The 25,942-nt window shown below is 38.6% G+C and overlaps 1 protein-coding gene across 1 annotated transcript in view; it reads right to left on the bottom strand.

Moving 5' to 3' along the window:
* The window catches only part of ADCY2 (adenylate cyclase 2), a 438,100-nt gene that overhangs the window by 75,614 nt on the left and 336,544 nt on the right, over positions 1–25,942 (bottom strand). The window contains exons 14-15 of the mRNA XM_068531874.1: positions 23,591–23,688; positions 7,362–7,446 (exon numbers count right to left, since the gene is read on the bottom strand). Coding sequence (XP_068387975.1) covers positions 7,362–7,446; positions 23,591–23,688 — 183 coding nt within the window. The remainder of the gene's footprint in view (positions 1–7,361; positions 7,447–23,590; positions 23,689–25,942) is intronic.

Below are 25,942 nucleotides of genomic sequence, written 5' to 3'. Positions count from 1 at the left end.
CAAGACCCCTGAATAAAACCAGAAGCCTCAGAAGGCTATTCTCTCCATGTGGAGAAGTCTAGAAGAACTCCATACACTAGATCAAGGAAGTACCAATAAACTTCCAATGATAATTCAAACTCTAAATATGGGTGTTGGTTTTGAAATCACATTATCTGCTTCATAATGAGAATCCCAAGGTGAGTGGTTATCAATCAGACCAAAAACCAGAGAAAGTCCTTGGGGCTCCAGCTGCAGCAAGAACAACACTGCTTATGAAAAATACTTCACATCGCAGGGCGCAGGGCACATCCCAGTTGGGAAGGGGGCAACCCCTACTGAATGATCTCACAATAAACAAAAATTATGAACTACATAAGAAGACCTTACAAGGAAGAATAAACAGAAATAACAGATAGTAGAATTAGTATCACAAGGTCTGCAATTATTATATCAATCTGAAATAGTCTGTAAAAGAAGATTATATTAATAAAAGATGGATTAGAGTTCATAATGGATAATCAGTTAAGAGAAAGCAACAGGCATATCTTAAAAATGAGCTCCATAGACTCTCTAGAGACAAACAGGTAGATATTGAGATTAAACACTCAACAGTTATGCTGAAGAGGGTAAGATAGCGCTAAGGAAACAACCTGTAAAACAGCACAGAAATATAAAGAGATAAAAAGTATGATGTTGAGGCACAGAAGGTACAATAAAAAGATTCAACATACTTGGAATGAAAGTTTGAGAAAAATAGAACAGAAAGACAGGGAAAGAGGCAAAATACAAGGAAATATGGGATGACAACTTTGTGGACCTGGAGCACGAAATGAACTCTGTGGCTGGACAATGCACTGAGTCGCAACCAGGAAAAATGAAAGTAAACCTACTCCTTAACACAAGGAGTCAATTGACCAAGACAGACAAAGAACAAATCCTACAAAAGCAATCAGAGAAAAGACATCTACCAAGGAAGAACAATTAGAGTAGATTTCTCCTCAGTACATTAAAATCCAGGAAAATATGGACTCATGTCTTCAAAATGTTAGAAAAATTATTGACTAAATTATTAGTCAGTGAGGAAAAAAGGCTATTTTTTAATATAAAAGCTGATTGGGTATATTATGCACAGGCTCTCATGGAAGGGATTACAAAAGGAATAATCCTATGGAAATATGGACACTGCATCTGGAGGAAGGAATGGCATTCAGAAGAACGGTGAACAAAGAGATTGTTAAACAAGAATAGTGGTAACAATGAACAATAAAAATAGTTTAAATTTTAAAAATCTAAACAGCACTAGCATGGATGATGGAAAAGGATGATAAGATTTAGAGATTTAGAGCATGGTCCTTGTATTCTTCATCAAGAAGATGGAGATAATAATGGACCCTGTTAATCATGTGCATGTTACATATTTTACCTTAATTGCTAAAAGAAAAGACTTGGATAAAGCAACTGCCAAGTCACTAGAGGGAATAAAGGAGAAAAAACTCCATTCGTCCAAGAGAAGGCAGGAGAGGAGGAAAAATAAGCAGAAGCAAAGAACATACATGATGGATAAAAAAAGCAAAATAAGACTAGCAGTAATTATAATACACATAAATGTATTACGCTTGTCAGGTAAAAGAAAGAGACTCTTGGATCAGAGAACGTAACATACACTTAGATGTTGTTTACAAGGGACACACCTATATATCAAGGAAAAGCTGAATAAGAAGATGGGAAAAGGGACACTGGGAAAATACTAAGCATGAGAAAGCTGATTATGTTGAAATTAGAGAAAATAGATTTCAAGGGAAAAACACTCCTGTGGGTAGAAAGCTTTTTAATCAGCTGGTGTGTGACCTACTTTCCTTCCCCAGGACAATCTCTATGTTTGTGCTTTCATCTCTGCCTGGAACAACATTGGTGGGCTGATATCATATTATCTCTGCTCTACAAAGCACAAGAAAACCACATTGAGAGAAAAAAATTCTCCTGACATTTTCTAACATTTTCATTTGCTAAATCTGGCATACTCCTTCTAAAATACATTTCATCAAGGAGGGTTTTTTTTTTTTTTTTTTTTTGGTGTGTGTGTTATTTATAGTTATATCTCTTGTATTTCTTCCAGAGATGCAAGTCTACTTCAGGTAGTTTAGAAAGTTAAATTTGGCAGTAAGTACACACTTATTATTATTACTACTACGATGATGACAGCTATTATTATTTTTTATTGCTGAGTGTCATGAAAATACAATCTCTTATTCTACATCTTAGTTTCTACTTAGATAAAATGGATTCTTTGGATTATCAAATAAAATAATATACATTGAATGCACTTTAAAGGGCTCTCACATATGTAAAAACATTTTTGCAAAGTATTATTATTAAGGATGCTTTCCTACTAGAATATTTTGGAGTTTAAATCCACTTATAAATGAACATTTTCCCTCCATTTTACTGAATGACTCTTAAGATGGAGTTATACCTTGCCCAGAATCCAGTTTCATGTAAACTGGGTCAACAGCTGCATATATTGGAAAACTAGACTATGAATTAGGTTCTATGTGAGGTTATCGTGACTGACTTATGTGATTCTGACCAACTGATTCTTAGCAGTCACCAGAGACAACCTCAGTGCCATGATGGCCCAAGACCATGAATGTGGTCATCCCTGCCTAGTTCTGAGCACCTGTCTGCCAGTGACTCTCCACACACAGCCTAGCACCCTCTGGAACCTGCCTCCAAATAATCATAAGGGTTCTAAGCCTTGTTTCCAGTGGCTCCAAAACCTACTTGCTATACACTACAGGGCAAATTATGTAGCCTCTGTGAGCTTCTGTTTGTTTCATTAATTGAGAATAAGCGTTCCCTCCAAGGACCCTTGTGTGGTTAAATGAGCCAGCCTATATAACATGCTTAGCAGAGTAATTTTAATATAATATAGCATTTATTATTTCTAAACTGCAATGAGGTTAGATACAGAACTATTCACAGGATCTTGCCCGTCATAAGCAGTTTACGTTGGTTCTGAAGGTTCTCATCCAAGGACAGGAAACCTTTGCAGATCTTATAGTGTCCTGATCCTGATCCAAAGCCTCCGTCTCCAACCTCAAGAGATCTGCTTACAACTCCTGCATTATTTGTCAGGGAGGGAAACTTTTAAGTATGTAGAAATGGGAACTCACTGAAGTGAATGGCATCTCAAGTCCTGGGTCCCTCATCCACAAAATGTGGGGCTGACCAAGGTTATCTCTTGGGTCCCTTTCAGCTCTCAAGTTTACGATTGTGAAATGCTAACCAGTGTCTGTTGTAGAAAGCTAAGCACCTCCTAAGGGGACCGATGCACAGGCGGTGAAGGAGGTCTGACAAGTGAGAACACGGGATGATGGTCCAGGATGCAGGCAAGCCAGGAGCTTGCCAGAACCGGGAGCAGGGATGCGGTGACTGTGAGCTGAATTCAGAGCTGCGAGCTTGGGGGAAGTCGAGTCTGGGCGAGGGTGGGTGTGGGATGTTCTCTGAGCAGTGGTGCCAGGACGTTGCCTTTAAGGTAACTGACATTAAATATTTATCTTGTGCTTCAAGTGCCTGAAATACTCAATGAAAAAAAAACAGGGCTGAGGTGAACTCACTGATGATTTTTTTCACCTGAAAGAATACAAATCAGAATAGAAAATAGGAAGCCCAAACAGCAGGCACTAGGGAAGCCAGTGGTGGAAAAGGAGGGCTCTTCAGAATTAGTTTATGAAGGTTAGGAGATTATTTCCAAAGGAGAAGTCAGCCCGAAGCACGTCAGAGTCAAAGATTCATGGTGCGTATGAGAAGGAATTTCAGTGCAGCGAGATGAGGGCCATGGACCACCATTCAGTCCTTCGTATGTTCAGTTACACACAGAGCTCATCCCCACGCCAGGGCATCTGGAGAAAGAAGGATGAACACGGGCTCTCAGGGCACATAACTCTGCCTGAGGATGAATGGGGGAGGGTTGGTGAGACAAGGGAGGTGCTACATGGAGCTTGATGAGTGGAGAAAGGAAAAAGAACCTCATGGAAATCATAGAAGTCCAGTAGCGCTTACTTAGCATATGCTCATTGCAAACTCATTTATGAGGTTAGCATTCTGCTGGATTCCCTGGGAGATAGAAAGCAAGTGTAGGAAACAACCCTGGCCTTAAGGAACCTACTGTATACAAGGAGAAACAGCAGTCACACTCACCAAAAAATAAAAAAAATGGGGGTCAGCGAGATGTTATACAATCGAGTGTCAAATTACATGGTGCAGATCCTGAGTCCCATGGTGCTCAAAGAAGGACCCATCACAAGGGCTGGTGATGCTTCTGAGAAAGTTTCTAGGAAGGCGAGCAGGTGCAGAGCCCACCCCCATGGGCAAGAACTAAGAAGTGGGCAATGGGGGAGGGGAGGGGAGGGCCAGCACTGGGGAAGGTGTGGGCTAGGGTGACCGGAGGGAGAGGAGAGGCCAGGCTTCCCCCAGCAATCATGATTATAACAAACAGATTCCCTGGCATTTTTCTCTGAATGTGTCACTGAACACATATCTTTTTAATCAACAGGAAAAAAATTGCATTTCCTTATCACTCTTATTTTCTGCCCACTTTGATGTTTCTCTACCTTTTTATCACACCCAGCTGAACAATGACCTATCAATTGTATCTATTATGTTGCACTTTTTGTGCAACAGAGGATAATAAAGGTAAAGGTCTTGGAGGAAAAATATCTGTCAGGCCTACCTTTTCTCAACCTCCTTCATAGATGTATTTTAATTTCTTTCTTCATACGTTGAATTTAATACCGATATTAGCATTGATACTGCCTTTGGCATTTAAGTTTTCAGAAGGTGAACATCAGTTAATAGAAGATGAGTCTGGGATATTCAGTGTTCTTTCATAAACTCAGTATTTAATCCATAAATAAGTGCAAATCACAATAAAACCTCATACTTCTCTATGACCACTGTGGAATATTTGTGATATACATAGGTTTTTTTTCTTCTTCAATTTAAATTTGTTGTTTGTAGAGTGACACTTAAGTATTACATTAAATGTCACATGTAAGAACTGCAAATTTTTTTTTAAAAAAGAGACAGAAGCAAGCATTTATCATTTTGATCTTTGTTCAAAACACTATGAGAACTCATATTAATTTTTAAAAAGTTAATGTTGTTGTTTGCTGCCTTAAAAAGGGTTTGTCTAAAGTGCTCTAAGAATAGGCACTCTAAAATATGCAGTGACGGAAAATAATGGTAGCTGCTGTTTGTTGAAAATCTGTTGGTATCCTGCTAGGTCCTTAACATTTAATATCTCCAATCATCCTGAGAAGCTGTGAGGATGGTTGATTTCCAATTTCCATGTGAGGAAACTGTGGCTTGGAAAAGACTTAACCAGAGTCTCAAAGGTGATATATGTAGTTTTTGACCGAATTTGGAGGGTAGAGTAGAAAGCACACTTAAAGCCTTCTGCATGACTATGTTTGATGTTGAAAGATAAAAAAAAAAAATCCTTACATAATGTTTTAAAGAGTGAAAAGAACCTCTTATTGGAATGAGAAGAATTCCTCTTTGAATTTTACCAGGATTACATCTGGACCAAGCATCACAGCTGGCCTCTGGGGGCAGACTCATTCACAGATCCTATTGATTCAAGTTTAGAAAGGCCAGATGTCTTCAAGTTTGGTCTTCCTGACCACTTTGGCAAAGTACAGGCTTCCTGTGAGTTGGAGGTTAAACACTAGTTCATTTGCAGCCTTGAACTTTTCTCTTTGAGACAACACAGAGTTAGGAACTTCCTAGCATCTGGTGTGTGGGTGTCAGAGTCTTGGGACGCCCTCGGGGAGTGGGAGGAACCAGGAGCCAGGAATGTTGGACCTTGAACCCCCTGAGGCACCACTGGCAGGTCTAGGAGGGACCAAAAGCCACGAAAGGTTCAACAGTGAGGTCAGATTATACCAAGGCTGAGAGGGGAGACGTCATATAAGAGCAAAGCATTCCCACCAAGGCAGCAAAGTTGATCGGGAGATTCTTTCTCCCTCCTCTGGCTCTCTGTTTCTTTCCTATAGCAACTTAGACAGTGGAAAGAAATGTCAGTTTGAAACCCTAAATATACACTATATTCCCGCCACCCCCATGACTGGATTCCTTGGAATAGAAAAAGAGAAGGATGGCTACTGAGACACAGTGATAGAATCTGCTTTAATTAGAACAGGGTTTGGATTTCCAGTGGAATCACGAATGACAGTTCCTCTTCTGAAAACCTGAGAAACGGGCTGCAGAAGTTTTTTGGGAGCCAGGAAGAGAAAGAGTGGAGTCTGTGTGCTTTTCCACACAAGGAAATTCTGAACATAGAAAGTCAGGCTCCCTTGTATGTTAAGAATTCCTTGTATCTTAGAACTTGACAAGGGTTCCCGTGGTCAACAGTTACTCAATCTTCTCTACAACCTACAAGGTCTTCAGGGGATTTTTAAGAGACTCAAGATGCCATGTGTGTGTTCGGGGAAATCAGAAACAACAGTTTCACTTTTGGAAGAGTTTCCAATGCAATTGGAAACATCCAAACTATGATATAGCAAACAAAACCCACAAAAGTTTGCAAAGGTACAAGGCAGAGGAGGCAGTGTCTACTGTCCAGAGGTAGGGACATGCTTTGGAATCTTAACCCTTTTTGGCCAAGTGATTTCACATATCCAACTAGAATGCACCCAATGCTTGGAATCTGGTTCATAGTGGCCTCTCCTGTTTCAACTCACCTCAGATGAACAAAATGGAACCTTGACTGTCTTTTGGCACTCCTATCTCATTGTTGGCTTTCTTAGGATGCTCTCATGGAGGTAGGGCCACCCAGCAACACTTGCTTTAGACTCAGGAATGCAGTGAGATTTAATTCTTAAATCCTGAACTAGCATTTAAACCATAAGTGCTGACAATGATTAGTTTTAAATTAAAACACTAATAAGAGATATTTTTACATTTGCTATTTTCATATTTTCCAAAAGTTTATACCTTAAAAGTTGACATTAAAGACACATTTGGTTTACATTTTAATTCTCCCGGTCATTAAAAGCCTCCTATTACACTAGTATTTGCTGCTATAAATACTCTGAAAACTTAGAGGAGATAAAAAATGCTGACAGAAACAAATAAACATAAATACAATTTTATAGCATGATATCCAACATTTCAAGTAACCTTCAGATTAGTGTCTTGGCTGTGCACGGGCTGCCTCAGTTTATACTCTGGGCTGTTGACATGAAGAGTCCATATTTCTCTACTTGGATGTATATCTCCTGAAACAGTAAATCAACAAGCTCCCTGTCTTGAGGAAGAAATCAGTTTTCATTCAATGAGCACACTTTTCAAAGAAGTTCCATATTTGAAGTACCTACCAAAAGCTGTCCAGCAAAGCAGACGAAAAGGATAAAGGCAAGCGAGAGAAATGCAGCTCCAAAGGAAATCCCGAGAATGGACGTTCTACCAGGAAACAAAAAGGAACAGGTTAGTGTGGGGATAGCTTCGATTTTTCTGAAAAGCCATCACGAATACTTTTGGATTAATTAGGGTTTCATTAAATGAGGACTTCAATCCTCACTAATTTCTTGAGAAATGAAAATGGAGCTAAAAACAAACCAAAGATACGTCCATAGAAAAACATCTATGGTTGTGTCTGATCCACTTGCTATGACCCATTAAAACTGCCCTACAATCATCAGTTCTTCATTAAAGAAAAACCATCTTTTTATGACTTGCCTCTGCAACCAGCGCTCTCATGCCCACACCTGATCACGTCCATCTCGGTGCCCTTTCCCCTGCTGTTGATGTCCTGGCAGCTGCTACCTCCAGGGCAGCCTCATCTGGTTCGCTTGGAAACACTGAGTCCTCACCCGCCCCAGGACAATCCAACCAGATACAATTTCCTTCAAGACTGACGCAGCTAAATGTTTACTGAGGTTCCCCAAAGATTTCAGAGGCCGTGGCCTTTACAGTCTTGCATGAGCCACTGAACACACAAGCTTCCTGTGATCATGTGAAAAATGTGCCCACTGAGTTACAGGTTCTGCCACCGACAGGTTACAGGTAGATAAATGTGGTCATAAGAATTGTATGCATTTCTGAGAGGTCCTTTAAATAATTAAAAAATTCAAGGCCTCTTAAAACGTCATGTAATCCAAAGGAAGCAGTGTTTGGGGTATTAAAAAAGATGAGCTATAATGAATAATTGGATGAAATTCAGATGCAGCATCCAAAGAGAGGTCAGTGATACCTGAGACCACAATGGAAGCTCTTGCTAATGAGGTCGGCTAGAGATACCGAAGAGACAGAAGAACTGGCACTGAGAAGAGTACGGGCACCCTGAAAGGCAATCCACTGAAAGGAAGACTCAGATGCAAACCAGCAACAAGCTGAAATGCCCAGTGAGTGCACAGCTGTGAGTCCCTCGGGGAGGGAAAAGAGGCAAGTAATCAGTGAAGTGAGTAGTCCCCTCATGCCATCAGGATGGGAAGGGTCCACTCAGCTCACACTCAGATACCTACTCTATCTTGAGAGATGATTACACATCAAGCAAGATCTACAAAACCTGGACTTCAAACCACTACGCACTTGAACCGGACCTAATGATATATTTATGGGGTACTGAGTTAGCTCCTAGACACGGTGCACAATGCTTTCAAATACCTGGCCTGATAATGACAGTTGTTCACATCTTATGAGTAACAATAAGTGTCTGCTAGGAAGGTGTGTATATACCAAATACACCTGTGTTTTGACTAGTCTCATGGCCAGGCCCATGCTGGGCTGGAATGGTGCAAAGACGAGTACAATGTCATCCCTGTTTCGAGTGGTTCACAGCCTAGGAAAGGGAAGCACCGCATGCCTCCGTACTTCCCTATCCCAAACACCCCTTGTTTTTCAGACATCACTCCTTAGTCCTTGGTCAGAAGCCAAAATCTCAGCATCTCCCCATCACAGACTCTCAGAGCTTCCTATTAGCCAGGCAGTGTGGAGGAAGGGGAGTGTATGGAGGGCTGTCGTTACTCCTGTGACCCAGGAGAGACACAGGAACTCATCTGCTAAACTTCCATTTGCCATCTTTCTCATGCATCTTTATAAGAGAGCTCTGATGGGTTTTCTTTGACTCTGTGCTCTCTTGGTTCCTTGTTGGTGTCAAGGTGATGCCAGCTACATAAGGTTGACTTCAGAAACATTATAGCTTTTTCTTAGGTCTGAAACTGTTTATTTTTTTATTTTTTGGACACACCTTGCGGCTTGCAGGATCTTAGTTCGAACCTGTGCCCCCTGCAGTGAAAGTGCAGAGTCCTAACCACTGGACCGCCAGGGAATTCAGGTCTGAAACTGCTTAAATACGACTGATCTCTTCTTGAAGGTTTGGTAAGTCTCAGCTATAAAACCATCTGGTGATAGTGATGGGTGATGGCGATGGGGTGATGACATGATAATATGATGACAGAATATTGACTATGTATGTGTCAAGCACTGTTTTAAAGGCTTTATATGTGTGTGTAATTCTGGACAGCAGTTATTGTTATTTCCTCATTTTACCAAAGAGAAACTGACGCCCAGAGAAGTTGAGAAACTTGCCTAAAGTTACACCCCTACCAAGTGGTACGGTCAGGGTGCACACAGTTGATTAGTTTTCTAATCCACACAGCTGTATTCCTGACCCCCTCTCTGTTTTTAGGAGTAGACATGTCACATTTCTGTCATGTTTACTGGTTCAACTTTCCAGGAAAATTATCCATTTCATTTAGATTTTTGAATATGAAATAATCTCCTTAATATTCTCTTATAATTTTAGAAGTAGCCATATTTGAAGCGATTTCTTCTTGTCCTTAGTGTTATTTTTCTTATTCTCTCTAGATCAAACTTTTGAAGCTTTGCATGTTTGTTGAACTTCTCAAAGAATGAACTTTCGGTTTATAATTAAGGTCTATGCTTTCTGATCATTTTCTATGTTATTGGTTTCTGATTTAACTTAAAAAAACCCTTCCTCCTTCTTTATTTAAACTTTCATTGTTCTTTTTCTTGATTGTCATTTATTGCCAATATTTTGTATTTTCTAATAAATGCATTTAAGGACATAAATATTCCTGTAATTACTGCTTTAGCCAAATCCCACAGTTTTTGATTTATAGCTACTCATTGCCATTATTTTCTAAAAAGCCTATAATTTCAATTTCCATTTCCTTTTAATACAAGAGTAATTCCACAAGGAGATTATTTTTGGTCTGTCCTTGTTATTTCTAATTTCATTAGGTTTGATCAGAGATTGTGGTCTCTGTTATTTCTACTTTGACAATTTCTTTTTCTTCTGTGATGTGATAAATACGTTCTATTTCTATTATGTCTTATGAATTTCTAAAAATGATATATATTTATATTCTCTTTTTGCTGGAAACAAAGCATGTTCTTTCAATATATCTATTGTCAGAGCCTGATGAGTTAGTTAGATCCCCAGTGGGCTGACTTATTGTCTCAATTTGGTCTGTCAATTTTAGAATGTATTAATATTTCCAACTAAGATTGTGGGTTTGTAGATACATCTGAACATTTTAATAGTGTCTGTTTATTTCAGAGAGATGTTGGAGTGCATAAAGATTTATGATTCTTAACTTTTCTTGGTGATTGTACTGTAATATGTCTCTTTCTTTCATGCTAAATGCCTTTCATTTGAACTCTATATTGTCAGAAATTTATATTATTGAGGCTTTCCTATTTCTTTAAGCTGTTTCCTGAAATAACTCTTTTCCATCCTTTATTTCCAACATTTCTCTATCTTTTAATTTTAGCTAGATCTTTTAAAGGTGGCACAGAAGTGGTCTTTGGTTTGTAGCCTCAACTTTGAGTGTCTTTCCAAGAATAGGACACTTTCATCCATTCACAATTATGAAATTTGTTAGTATTTGACCAGTTCTTTCTACCTTATTTTCTTTTTTTTTTTTTATAAATTTATTTATTCATTTATTTATTTATTTATTTTTGGCTGTGTTGGGTCTTCGTTTCCGCGCGAGGGCTTTCTCCAGTTGCGGCGAGCGGGGGCCTCTCTTCATCGCGGTGCGCGGGCCTCTCACTGTCGTGGCCTCTCCCGTTGCGGAGCACAAGCTCCAGACGCGCAAGCTCAGTAGTTGTGGCTCACGGGCTTGGTTGCTCCGCGGCATGTGGGATCTTCCCAGACCAGGGCTCGAACCCGTGTCCCCTGCATTGGCAGGCAGATTCTTAACCACTGCGCCACCAGGGAAGCCCTCTACCTTATTTTCTTAAAATGTTTGGTAAAATTCACAGAAATCACTTGAGTAAAAAAAAAATTTAATACAGTTAATAGATAAATACCCATTTAAATTTTGATTACATACATGTCCGTTTTGATAAGTTGTATATTCAATGAATTTTCCCATTTTATCTAAATTGTAGATATTTTTGGCCTTGAGTAGTTTATAACATTCCATATTTATCCTGTTAAAATCTGTAGGATCTGTAGTAAATCCCATTTTATTCCTTATATTATTAGTTTGGGTGGTTTGTGATTACTGCTTTTTTTCTTGATCAGTCTTGCTAGTGGTTAGGCATTTACAAAAATTTTTAAAGAACCAACTTTTAGCCAAAAGTTGGTTGTTTTTTCTGTTGGTTGTTTTCTGTTTTACTGATTTCTTCTTTAGTATATATTCCCTTCTATTCACTGGATTTGCTCATCTTTTTCTGGCTTCCTATGTTGGAAATGTAAAAAACTGATTTTAACTTTCTTTTTTTTCAAATATAAGTGTTTTAAAGCTCTCTAAATCAGTGTTATAGATACATTCCATACATTTTACTTTGATATACCAAACATTTTCTACTTTGTCTTGATTTTTTTACTTGACTCATAGGTTATTCAGAAGTATATAGTTTAACATTGAAATAGTTGGGATTATTTTTAGATATTCTATTGTTTTCAATTTCTAAGTTGGCGTTGGTGTAGTTAGGTATGTCTACAAGTTTTTCATCTTCTCATATTTATTTCAATCTTTTCAAATTTGTTGAGATGATTTTATTTTATATCTTGGTCAATGTTCCATGTACAGTTTAAAATAACATGTATTTTACTGTTGGACTTAGTGTTCTATGAATGCCAATTCATAGGCTGACAATCTTGCTCAGCTTTTCAATATCCTTATATATAGTAAGATATAAAAGGGATACTAAGTATCTAAATCTGATTATTGATTTGTCTAATACTCTCTCTTTTTTTTCAGGTTTTTTTCCTTTCAAGTATTTTATAGCTGTGTTTTAAGTATATGCCATTTAATGATTTTATGTTTTCTGATAAACTGAACTTTTCACCAATTTTCAATGTTGCTCTTTATCTCTGTTAACACTTCTTGCCTTCATGTCTACTTTGTCTGATATCAACATATGTACAGTAACTTTCTTATGCTTACTGTTTATATGACCTCCATTTTCCATCCTTTTAACTCCAACCTAACTTCCTTCTGTATTTAAAGAGCATCTCTTGTAGACAGTATGTGGCTTTGTCATGCTTTTATTTGGAGTGTTTAGTCCTTATACATTTAATAATAAACCTACCATATTACCATCTCTTGTCTATTGTCCTACTGCTTGGTTTGTATGGGGTGGTCCATTATATTTGTCGATATTCTTTATTTTAAATCTGCCATTTTACTATTTGTTTTCTATTTGTCTCGTGTCCTTTTGGTTCTGTTTCTCCCTTATTGCCGTTTTTCATTAATCTAATATTTTCATAGGACTTTTAATTTCTTCTATTGATTTGTTAGCTATACCTTTTTGTACTTTTTAGTGATTGCTCAAGAAATAAAATATACATGATTAATTTATCAGAAGTTACTTAGCATTAATATTGCGTCACTTGGAAATACATAAGGTCCTGACAACAATATAATCCCGCTCTTCTCTGCATCTTAATTCTTAGTGTAGTTATTATTTTTGCATTAAATGATCAGCAGTCTTTTAGAAAAAATAATACATTATAAGGGTACAGTCTTTTATACTCTTACATATTAAGCATGTTCTGCTCTTCATTCCCTCCTGTAGATTTAAGCTTGCCTCTGGTATCATTTCAGTTCAGCTTGAAGAACTTCCATTAGCACTCCTTATACTATAGGTTTGCTGGTGATGAATTCCTCTAGCTTTCTTTCATTTGCAAAATGTCTTTCATCTCATTTTTAAAAAAAGGAATATTTTTACTGAATATTTAATTCAGGATTGACTATGCATATATCAGTGGTTCTGATAAGAAGTCAGCCAATATTTCCATCACTGATGCCTTGTATGAAATGTCTTTTTTCCTCTGGCTTCATTTACAGTTGTTTTTTTTTTTTTTCCTTCTTTTTTTCTTTGGCTTCAACAGTTTGAGTATAATACACCACATGTAGTGTTATTTATATTTATTCTCCTTGCTGTTCACAGAGGTTCTTGCCTTTGGAGGCTAATGTATTTCAACAAATTTGGGAAAATTCATCACCAAGTGTGCTGGTAATTTCCTGTTTGTTTTCAAACACTTTTCCATTCCATCTCCTACAAACTCCATTTTCCAGACTATTTGCCAACTGGTTCTAACAAGGTTTGGCCAATGGGAAGTAGCGGGGAATGACTGGAAGGGGGAAGGAGGAAGCATGGGTATCTCTCCTTACTCTCTACGTAGCAGTCATTCTCTGAATGGGCTGCAACTCCTGCTGTCTCTGAGGTTGCAGATCCCTGTCGGGGAAGAATCCTGCCTGGGCATGGCTCTAGCCTCTGCAGGCAGGTCCAGGACCCTGCATTCCTGGTGACATCACGTCCCTCCTGTGTCCTTTCAAACCTAGGGTGGCAGCAGATTCCTCCCTTGCGCACCTCTTGGTTGCTTTCATCCCGTTTGGTTTCTCAGCTTTCCCCTCATTCTGTAAGCACTTCACTTTATTAAATTCCCATGGTGAAATACCTGAGGCCATTTCTGTTTTCTTTACAGGACTCTAATCCATTAACTCAAGTTTTTTTTCTAGGCACTATGGTAGCATTAGTGGTTAGATGCAAACCTAGGAATAATTAAAATCAGTTACTTCAACTTTCTTCCTTTTTCCTTTGAAAAAGAGCCAACCATTCAGTTTTAATTAGAAGTATGGAGACAATATCTACATATTCCATAGGATATGCCATAGCTGAATTTCCTTACGAATGGATAAGTGATAATGGATTACACTGGCCTTTAACTACACAAATCTCAACAGATTTAATGACCATTATCATGGTTTAATCTATGTTCAAATCACATGACTTATTTTGTGAATCAGAATTTAAATAAAAGATTCATGTACTATAGTGAGTTTCATAGGCTCTTGTTTTCTAAAGTGCATTTCAATGTTGGTTTTTAGGAATAATTATTCCACCATGAAGATGCTTGATAGAAATCCTGGACATTCTGGAGTTGGGTCAAACAGCTATATTAGAGCCCAAGAAAACAATAAGGGTGTTAAAATTTGACTCCCACATTTTATAATAATCCACTGGATACAGTGAACAGTATCTGGTGATATTTTTTCCTTAATGTATCTGATGACCCCTACTTTGCTTCTTCTCATACGTCAGAATCCGTTAAAGGGGGACGAGAGGTAGATAAGGGAAAACAGTGGTCCTGATACGAGGAACTATCTGCGTTTCGGTGGAATGGATGACAAATGCTCATTAAAGCAGGAATGAGTATTCTTAAATGTATGTTACGACACTAACTACCAAACGTGACTCAATAAGAAATAGAAAATCTGAATAGGCCTATAAAAGTAAAGAAATTGAATTAGTAATTAAAAAACAAAACAAAAATAAAAACTACTCACAAAGAAAAGCTCATGCACAGATGGCTTCATTGGTGAGTTCAACAAGACACTTAAGGAAGGATTAATACCACTTTTTCACAAACTCTTCCAGAAAATAAAGGGGATGGAACAGTTACTAAGTGGTTCTATGAGGCCAGTATCACTTTGATACTAATACCAGACGAGGACAGCACAAGAAAACGAAACTAGAGACCAATATCTCTTATGAATATAGATACAAAAATCCTTGTCAAAATATTAGCAAACTGAATCTAGTCACATATAAAAAGGGTTATATACCGTGACCAAGTGGGATTTATCTGAGAAAGGCAAGGTTGGTTTAATATCTGAAAATCAATTAATGCGATACACTGTATTAACAGAATAAAGGAAAGATAACCCACATGATCATCTCAATAGCTCAGTATAACAAAGTCCAACACCCTTTTATTATAAAAACACTCAACAGACTATAACCAAAGGCATTTCCTTTATCCTGATAAAAGGCATCTTTGAAAAACACACAGGTAACATCATACTTAACAATGAAAGACTGAATGCTTTCCTCCCAAGATCGTACGTGTGCCGTGGCTACTTCTATGGAATGTTATACTGGAGGTTCTAGCCAGGGAAATTAGGCAGGAAAATGAAATAAAAGGCATTAGATTGGAGAGGAAGAAGTACAACTATCTCTGTGTGTAGTTGATATGATCTTGTATGCAGAACATGATGTCACAGCCTGAGATCCAGACCCAGAGTGGCTCACATTCTGGGTGACCTGCACCACCGGGGTGGGCTGTCCAATGCTCCAGTCCAGACATTGACATTCTTGTCTGGTTGAATGTAACTTTCACCCCAGAGAACAAGAACTACCCTAAGGCAAAGTCATGGTTGGTCAAAAGCTCTTAAATATAACCATTTATCCTGCCTGTTCTATCAAAAGCGTGTTCAGGCTCATTAAGCACATCCAGTTGTTTGTGTAATGCAATCAATTTTAATTAACATTCTGGTTGCAAACCTTTGTTTTTTTTTTTTTAAACAAACAGTCATAATTGATTTATATACTCACTGAAAAGCAAACTTGACTCTCCCCTGTCAGGAGGCAAGAAAAATTACACTTCTTAGTGATAATTTTTGACTTGGGCACTTTAATCCAGTGTATTGTTACAGTATATGGAAAAGGCTGATTTGAGACAAGGTCTTTGTTCCTTTTGGTTTTTTGCCAGTTGGTTTATTGCTTACAGGTGGTCCTGATGGAGATGAGGATGTACCTTTGCTGACAGGAAAAATGCAGCAGACAGATACATCCTTCCCCCAAAGTCTAAGAGTTATATTAATTATAAACCATTTCTATGGGTAAATAACGGCGTCTTTCTCTGGAATTCTGTTTAATGTGATGACTTTCATATCCCTTCTCCCTCTGTGCCCTCAGCTTCCTCCCCCTGAGAATGATGCGGATTCTCTCATCGAAGCTCTGTTCACGTCTGTTACGTGGTATTTAGCAAGGATAATAAGAACCAAAGGAAAAAAAAACTTTTCTTTAACTATACGTTAGCATGAAATAATAAAAATCCCCCCCCCCTTTAAGTGATAGGTGATAGAACCTCAAAATGAAAGGTTCTTTGTTAAAAGAAAGAATCAAAGAATGAAAAGGAGAAAAGGCATTTAAATATTCATCACCATTACAGATTATTGCAGCCTTTCTCCAATAATAGGACTTTGCTTTGAGCTGTTCCGCCCACTTGAAAGTCCTGTGAGGCTGGAAAGGGAAAAGGAGTTACATTTGGCAGAGTTAAGAGCTTCCACTTCATGCCAACAATAAGGGCTGAAGACCTGAATTTTCCGAAGGTCTGTGGCGTTCTCTTTCTACACTCACTCCTTAGGTGAGCTCATCACCTCCCAGGGATATAAATACTACCTATGCTCTGATTCTTCCAAATTATGACTCCAGCCCTGACTCCTTCCATGAACCGCCAGCTCACATACACCCTCCCCTCCCCATCATGAAGCCCCACCACCTGGACACTTAATACGCACACACATGCCTCCGATGCTCAGAGCTGAGCCTTTCATTCCATGCTCCTCTCTGACTTGTTCCTTCCCCTGGAGTCTCCCTCTCTAAACGGCTGCCCAATTTTTCCATTTGCTCAGGCCAAAAACAAAAAACAAAAAACCCCCACAGAACTTAGCTTTCCCTTATTCTTCATCTCCAATCTAATAGCAAGACTTTCCTCATCACTCTTCATAACACATCTCAGAATTTGATCACTTTTTACACCTCCACTGCTACTCCCATCATCTTCCTTGGTCTTCCTATTCCCACCCTCTCCCTCTTCCGGAACAGCAAGAACAATACCCCAAGCACAGCAACAGCATGTCCTCAGCTGAGAACCTTCCAGGGCTTCTCATCACACTCAGCATTCAATCCAAAGTTCTCCAGTAGCCTGTGAAGGTCACCACGACCTGCCTGTCTCACTGCTCCTGTGATCCCATCTCCATACTCTCTCAGGGCTCACTCTGCTCCTGCCATCCTGCCTCCTTGCTGGTCCTTGAACACACCTGTGACTTCCATCATCTAGAATGTTCTTCTGCCAGATATCCACGTAATTCTCATTTCAATTCATTCAGACTTCTCTTCAGTATCACGGAATCAGTGATGCCTTCCCTGACAGCCCTCATCTGAATTACCACCTTCCCTCACTCTATAGTAGCCTACTCTTTTAATTTTTCTTAAAGCTTATTACAACTGAATTAATATGTATTTGTTTATTACATTAGTGTTGTGCCTCCTAATAGAATGTAAGCTGTAGGAGAGAAAGGACTTTTGGGGGGTTACTTACTGCTGCTTTCCCAGCATCTCGAACTATGCTTGGTATATGGTAGCTTGAAAAACAGCTGTAGAAGTGATTCCACAAATGATGGACAGAATGTATGTATGAATTTCTCTTATGAATTTCTATTTTTATTACAAATGCTCAGAATATTGCCCAGATACAAAGTAAAAGTACAATGGCCTGTTTCATTGAGTAAAAACACATTCAGCTCCCTTTTTATTATTATTGTCCTTCAAATCTTACTGTATCAGTGACATATAGGTAACCACAACTAAAATCATCTTTCATTCCTGGAGAGATTACTGGTTTTCATGAAATCCATCTTTTCCTGATAATAGAGTTTTCAGATGGGCACCCTGTTACAGAGACTAAAGGCTGCACATTCCAGCCTCCCTTGCAGCTAGGTTTGCACATGGGACTAAGATCTCAGTCTTGAGTTATAGACCAAGGTGTCATGAGGTAGTTTCTTGGAGGCGTCTGCAGAGACGGCAGTTATAAATGCTTCTGTCCTCTGCTTCTGGGTCTGTTCCTCCATCTTGTTGCTCAGAATGTGGGTGCTGCCATCTTAGAAATGAAGATGAGGACCAAACTCGAGGGAAAGCAGAGCTGTGTGCTGGAGGGACCCAGGGCTCCCAAGGAATCTGAGGGACCTCGGGCCTTTGATTATGAGGAAGGAACAAAACTTCTAACTTATATTCAAGCTACTAACTGTGAGGCATTTCCTTACTTTCGGATGACCTGAATCCAGAGTTGAATATTGTTCATCTCAGTAAAAGGTACCTGGTTCATTTATCTTGGACAGTGAGAATTATCTTGCTTCATTTTTTGCTTCCCTTCCCTTCTCTTCCTTTCCCTTCTCTTCTCTTCCTTCTTTAGTTTTTTGCTTTGCCCAAAGATTCACATCCACTGCATCAAGGTATGCAGGGAGCAAATTACCTTCATGGTATCCAATATGGGGGCCAACCAATTTGGTTGCCCACCAAAGCAAACTGCCTTCACAAAAGTTGTTCTCCATCATTTCTGTTTAGAAAACCAAGCCTTCTTTCAATGGACATGAACGATTCTACCATTAAACTTTCTCCTATTTTTTTCCCCCTTTTTGAAGATAACAAAATAAAAGCAACTCTTTTGAAATGATTATTAAATCATTAATGAGCATTGATTATTAACATGAGTAACAGAATGCGTATTAAAGAATCTCAGTGGAAATAATAGTTCTAAGACATTTAATATTGTAATTTGCCATTAATTTTCCTTAAGGAAAATGTCATTATTCTTAATTTTGCTTGGGTAATGAAACATATGATATCTCACTGAACTTTATTAGAAAAAAATCATTCTTATTTTAATAATTGCCATGAATAGTTTAACATAATCTATTTAGTTTGGCAGACAATATGAATGAAACTACTAAAAAATGTAAAGATTCATGCTTGCTCATTTCTGGTCTTTGAAGGTAGCTCACATTTCTGATAAAGTTATAGTACAAGGCTGACAGAAGTGAGAGAACAACTCCAAAAAGAGGAGCCAACTAATAATTTAATTACATCTGCTCAAATCCTGAGACTAGAGCCAGATTTGAAAATTATGGGCCCAAAAGGGATGATGTAAGACCCCGTTTCAGGGATACACTTCCCCTTTCTGGTCCTTTCACGGTCATAAGTTCCTCCTTAGTTATTCATTCACTCACTACTTATTCATTTACTCACTCATTTAATCATTTGTCTCCTTCCCCGCCCCCCCCCCCCAAAACATGAAGCAGTTTACCAAAAGAACAAACAAAATAAAACTGTAATTCAGCATATTTAAAAACAAGTGAGGGCATACTAGAAAAAGTGAGAAGCACCATTATCTCAATAAACATGCTTCATAAAATATAACAGAATTATTATTTTTAAATGGATGCACTCAGAGCAAGGAAGAGAACACACTAGACACACAAGAAGGTATTCAAAGCAGAATGCCAAGAGGCACTGATGCTAAATGGCCCGGGAGGGACCAGGGGCTGATACATGCCATGGAGTGAATGTGAGATTTAATGTCAGTACAAGGTTGGTGATGCTCACAGGACTTTCTCAATGGAAAACTAGAACTGAGCTCCTGAATAAAGTCAGAAGGCATAAAGGGCTGTCCTATCAGGAAACAGGAAACATAAAAACTATGCCCAACAGCCTAGTAATTTTCAGGGATGCCAAGTATCTATGTAGGGTCATAAGTGGAAAAGGAATAATCTTTGACAACTGAGATCCCCAATCCTGATCCACGTTAAGGGGCTAATCAAACTCACATGACTTAAGTATTTTTAAAAAATACTGTGGCTTGAATTGGTGAACCCCAGAGGTCCTGGCAGAGATACAGTGAAAACTATATCATAGTGATGCCTTCAGAACTCAGAACACATGAGGTCACCATGGACCTAAACTCTTGCGTTGATGAGCTCAGTTGAAATTACAGATAACACAAGGAGACACATGACCACGAAAGAGACAATAGTGAGAGTAAATAACAGAATTCATGCACTTATGAACCATAAATAACAGAAGGAAACAAGTGATATTTTCATACAACGTGTTTAAAATCTGAAAATAAATGGAAAAAAATAAAAAGCATAGGCAAAATAGAGAATTATAAGAAAAACTCAGATAAAAAGTAGACTTCTTAGATATGAAAAAGTGATCTTTGAAATTATAAACTCATTGTGGATGAGGAATTCACCAGAATGCAGCACAAAGAATTAAAGAGGTGGGAACTTTGAGGAAAAATTACAGGACCTGGAGCACAGAATGAACAGCACAATGTACAATTAATAAGAGTTCTAGGAGGAAAGGACAGAGAAAAGAGAGAAGCAATATGTGAGGTGAAACAGGCAGTCAATTGCTAAGAACTAAGCAAAGACAAGAATCCTCAGACTGAACAAAAATCACAACTAGTCACGTAGGGAAATAAGAACAAGTGCATATCTAGAAACAATATAGTAAAAATCCGGGGCCCCCCCCACCAAAAAATAAAAAGCTGAAAAGCATACAAATAGGAAAGACCGATTACGTACAAAGGAATGTAATGGGATTGACAGAAGACATTTCCTTAGCAACAACAGAAGCTGAAATTCAATGTAATAATATCATCAAAATACTAAGGGAAAATAAGAATTTTACACCCAAACTATTATTCAAGGGCAAACTGAAATAAAGCAGCTAAAGGTATTTTAATACAAACAAAAAAAGGAGCTATTGCTACTCACAGATACTAATGATACACATCATCAAGAAGGAGAATAAACTTGTAGGAAGAAATAATTTTTACAAAGCACTGATGAACAAATAAAATGATAAAGAATGTAAGTCTTAATAAATATTGACTGTAATTACCATCTGGAACTAAAATCCTAAGAAATAATTACATAGAAGAGACATAATGATTAACTTTATAATTTATTAAATTAAGAATATGTGTTAAAATTTCAATGGTAATCATTGAAAGAAAATATATAGGATCCCCCTTCTATCCCCCCTGCTCTCTATATATAGAGCAAGTAAAGGAAAAATAAGAATAAAGAAAACTTGATCAATCCTTTAGAGGTTAAGAAGATGGGAGATTTGGGGCATGGGGAAAACCAAGGAAAAGCAAAGTAAATGAAACATAAAATAAGAGAGTAGAAGTGGGTCCACACGCATCAATAAAAGAATCAAAATACAAATGGAATAAAGTCACATTAATATACAAAAAGATATCAGATTGAATAAACAAAAAAACCCCGTAACAATAGATACTGTTTACAGGAAGCATACCCAACCAATAATGTCCCCAAGAGCACAGAAACTTATATATAGTCAGTATGACACAGGCTCAACATTTGTGAAATCTGGATTGTGTGCAAATGCATATTTATTATATTATGCTCTGTACTTTTCTGTATCTTTGAAATATTTCAGAGCAAGAATTTTTAAAAAGAAAAAAAGAAAAATTAGGACATTAACGTGAAAGAAAAATGAAGGAAAAGGACTATACTATACTATACTATACTATACTATACTATACTATACTATACTATACTATACTATACTGTGAGGCCGGTATAGAAAGTGCAGGTCTAAAGTCTCCATGAAAGGCGTCCGCAGACCTTACTCTGCGCCTTCTAACTGCCAACACAGAAAGGGAAATGTGACCCGTACCTATTTCACAACACTCATGCTCAAAATCCAACTTGTTGCTCAAGAGAAACACAATAATTGGTAATGATGCTTGAGGGAATGAACTTCGATGGGTTCCCGTAAAACAACACAACAGAAAAGAGACAAAAAAATAAAAGCGAAGACAGAAAAGACACCAACTTGATTTTTTTTTAAAGTGTAATTCCATGGAATGTTTTTCCTGGTCCCCAGAAGTCCTTTTGTCTTCTTTGGCATTGTCTTTTATAACACTCTGGTCACTTTCTCCCCTCCCAAACAGTAGGTGATAAACCCTGTCTTAATTGTGATGTAGAAAATATGAAAATACTCATCCAATAGGAAGATGTAGAAAAATGAATGAATGTCTCTACTTTAGAGTGTAAATAAGGGCTCATTCCCCTTGGTAACACTTGTTTCAACTACATCACTTTTTACATGCCCTTCGGCTTTACTATTCAATAAGCCTTGTCTGTGCAGGAACAGCTGTTTCTCTCCTGCACCATGTGGCAGAGGCCTGGAACTTAGAAGAAGCTTAATTGTTAACATTTTTTGTTTTCATTGGAAAACTGACAGGTTGACCTTGGCAAAGTTCACTGAAGACTGTGTAAGTCTAGAGGGAGAACTCATTTGGCAAATGTATTTCAATGCTCATTTATGGGGGGAAAGGGGAGGAAACGGGTGGCCAGTGGGAACCTCTTCTAAAAGGGGGCAGATAGCTTTGGGATTGTACATGTATGAATAATACGATCACTTGTTATTAATCTTTAAATGCCTTGGTATTGGCTAGTTGTCCAGAAGAACATCCTTTGGGGTATGGAGGGAAAGGCAGACCATTTCTTTCTAGTTTGCTCAGCATCTTCATGAGACAAACTGGAACCCAGCCTCAGCAATTCAGGTTGCCCTCAAATGCTGGCTGCACCGCTGAAGTTAAATGCAATAATACAACTAACTCCAACTAGATTGAAAATGGTTGCTGTGGCCTTTACAAAAGAGGTAATGATGAGTGGAAAGAAATTTTTTCTTAAATTTCTTTCTTATCCCCAATTATTAAAAGAAGGACAAGCATTTTCTTTTAGATTGTATGATGAGAAAGAATCAGTTTCTTTAAAGAAAGTCAGTTGACTTACATTCCACTCCTTAATAAGGTGTAAGAGAACGCCTACCTAGGAATCATGGAGTGATTCGGTTTTCACCAGTAGGAGGAAAAATGCGAAAGTGTGAAATCTGGTTACCCAGTTCTCTGTACCCAGGTCTCTCCTGGGAGGGGCGAGCTGGAGAGGGGCTCATAACACTCAGAGATGGCGGAGAGGGTGGGCTTCAGGGAGAAGAACACGAAATCAGAATGGAGGGGTGGGCAAAGTAAGCCCAGAGCAGGTTTTGTCCTTTCAATACATAATAATGTTGTTTGTTTATCAGAAACAACATCTGGTGATTTTGCTCTTTCTGGGTAAACTTATTGGGTTACATTTCTTAGACATGAGCATCAGAATAATACGGAAATCAAAGTAAAATGGTTAAATTTATTTTTTAAAAAATTCCTAGAAGGTCAATCAACATGTCCACTTGGAAAATTCAAAATTACTAAAACTGAGTAAGACACGGGGGCCACTTAGCTTCACAGAGCCTGAAATCACCTCCCCTGCCCGCCGTCCTCTCCCCACCCTGCCTGCCGCCCGCCCGTGTTACATAAGCGCTCCGTTGGAAACTGTGCATCCTCTCGTGACCCTTAGTATAACTGAGTCCAGCAGAAATACACACCCAGTGAGAATCACAACGTAGAACCGTATGTACTTACTTGGGTAAGACCAGGATCTGCACGATGAAGATGCAGAAGAATATGAGGCAAGCGCAGGTCACGTAATACTTGAAGGCTGGCAGTGCAGTGGCTCGGTACTAAGGCGAGAAAAGAAACCAGGAATGACAAGTTGTCTGAGAGAAGGGCTGAAACAGTCATCCAGCAGGTACATCTAACTGTACCTGGTTCATACATCACACTCGTCACCTGCAGACTGTGGAAAAAAACCACCTAAGGACAATGGCTGTTCCCCTCTGGCAACGAGAGCTCCCTCCCTCCAAATGAGCTGTGAAAGGGTGACTTCAAAGACCATGACTTTTGTGAGTCGACCTGTTCGGAAACCCATGGAGAGGCAATCGAATCCCTCCAGCAAGGAGACAGAGCACCTGGCCAGAAAGACGAGTGAGTGAACTGAATGGACCCACGAAGTGTGCAGGTGTCCTGCTTCCCTTGTGGGTCTGAGGTCCGAGATTGCTTGCGGAAAGCAACTGACTTTTCACATAGCCATATTTTACTTTTGAAGAATACTGAGGAAATGCAATATTCTCGTTTTATTTATTTGTTTTAGCATTTTATTTTATCATTGAGAGGTGGTGAGCGAAATTATAAGACAGAAGACCAGCAGGCTCTGTCCTCTATGAACATCTGTTTGCCTGTCCGGGTCTGGCTGTTGGACTCTTTCTACTTGCCCAGCATAATCAGCAGTTTCATATGGCTTTCCATAACATCCAGGATCATAAACTGACCAGTGTAGCTGCCCGCCTGGGGCTGCCCTTCTTGGCTTATGCAGGAAAAGCCGGCCAACGCTGCACTCATGATGGTAACAGTCTGCCACATGTCCCCTTGACTCTGGTGATGGTGTGCCGGGCACTCTCAAGGCTTTCTGCGGACTAACTCATTTAATCCTCACAACAACTGCGTGAGGCAGGAACTACTGCTGTCTCTAGTTTAGGATGAAAAAACTTTGGACCAGAGCAACTGATTAACATTCTTAGAAACACACAGCACATGGGGCAACCAGAATCTTCACCCCGCTGGACTGGCTCCTGAACCCAGGCTTCCAACCACGAGGCACTATTGCCTCTCAAACAAGGGTTCTATGATAAAATTAAAGGAAATAAAGTTTTTGTGGCAATGCTATTGAAGCCTCCTGACAATGCTGGCAGGTCGCATGAGTGTATCTGCACAAACTGTGTCCCAAGTTGTGGGAAGTTAGGTATGTATTTCTCGAGTTTAGCCTCTGGGATTTTGGTGCAGATGATGGACCTCTGGGTGGTCTGGCTTCTCTTCCTCTATGTCTTGCTGCCTTTTACCCCTCCTGCTGGCCTGAAGAGCAGGTTGGGAATAGGAGGACAAAAAGTGAGCTTAAATCTCAGTGCTGCCTAAAGCCTGCCTCAAAGTCGGCCTCTGCAAATATGTACGCATGGGGAACGTCAGCAAAAGCTGCATGTTTTAATAATGATCATTTTCTGTTTACTAGAATATTTCTTTGGTGACTTTTGTGACTTCATAGCCAGGATAATTTACAATGCTGATGAAGAAGCTCTGCTAGCGTAATTGCTGAAATGTGATTATATTTTATGCACTCAGTTATGTCCTTATTTTCTGTGCTTTGTGCAGAGACATGACTTGGAATTTCCTTGTGGTATTAATCAAGGAAAAGGACTTCTATCAGGAAGGAAATAATTTAACATTTAAACAGTAAGTAGTCATTACTGTCTAAGTTGTTCAATAATAATAATAATAAATTGTATCAAACATCAATTTGGTAAACTCTCTGCAGTCAAAGTCCCTAACTTAGAGACAGAAAATTGACCTTCTTGATCACTAACTAGTACAAAAGAAAGCTTAGGTGTAATTGTAAAATCCAACCTTGATGAGTTTTGGAAAGAATTTTGATATTTTCTACGTCCATTCAATATCCATAAAACAATGAACTGGATTTTCTCAACAGAGTTTTAATATCTGTGCTGTGACTGTTGCCATTAACATAGTAGCTTTTGTTCAAACTAAGACTATAATTACACGGTTAGATGGTGCAAATTACCTCTAACCTGCTCTTTTTCTAGATCAACATGAAAAAAAAAGGCAAATGAATAAGGTCAACCTAGAACAGTTGTCCTTTCTGCAATAATTACTTAATTCATTTTAGCAAATCCTGGTTAAGCTTGACATGTACAAATTAAATGTCTGGTTATTTATTCGTGCCTGAAATAGCTCTACTTTAGGAGTTAAAATGTGAAAGTATTTAGATGCAACAAAACTTAAAAGTTTCTAATTCTCCCAAACAGGGGTTGAATGTAAATCTCATATTTTTATCAAAAAGTTAAAATAATTTGTGTAAAGACACTG

The sequence above is a fragment of the Eschrichtius robustus genome, chromosome 2 (genome assembly GCF_028021215.1).
Source record: "Eschrichtius robustus isolate mEscRob2 chromosome 2, mEscRob2.pri, whole genome shotgun sequence".
NCBI lineage: Eukaryota > Metazoa > Chordata > Mammalia > Artiodactyla > Eschrichtiidae > Eschrichtius > Eschrichtius robustus.
This window is presented reverse-complemented; position numbering and strand designations above follow the sequence as displayed.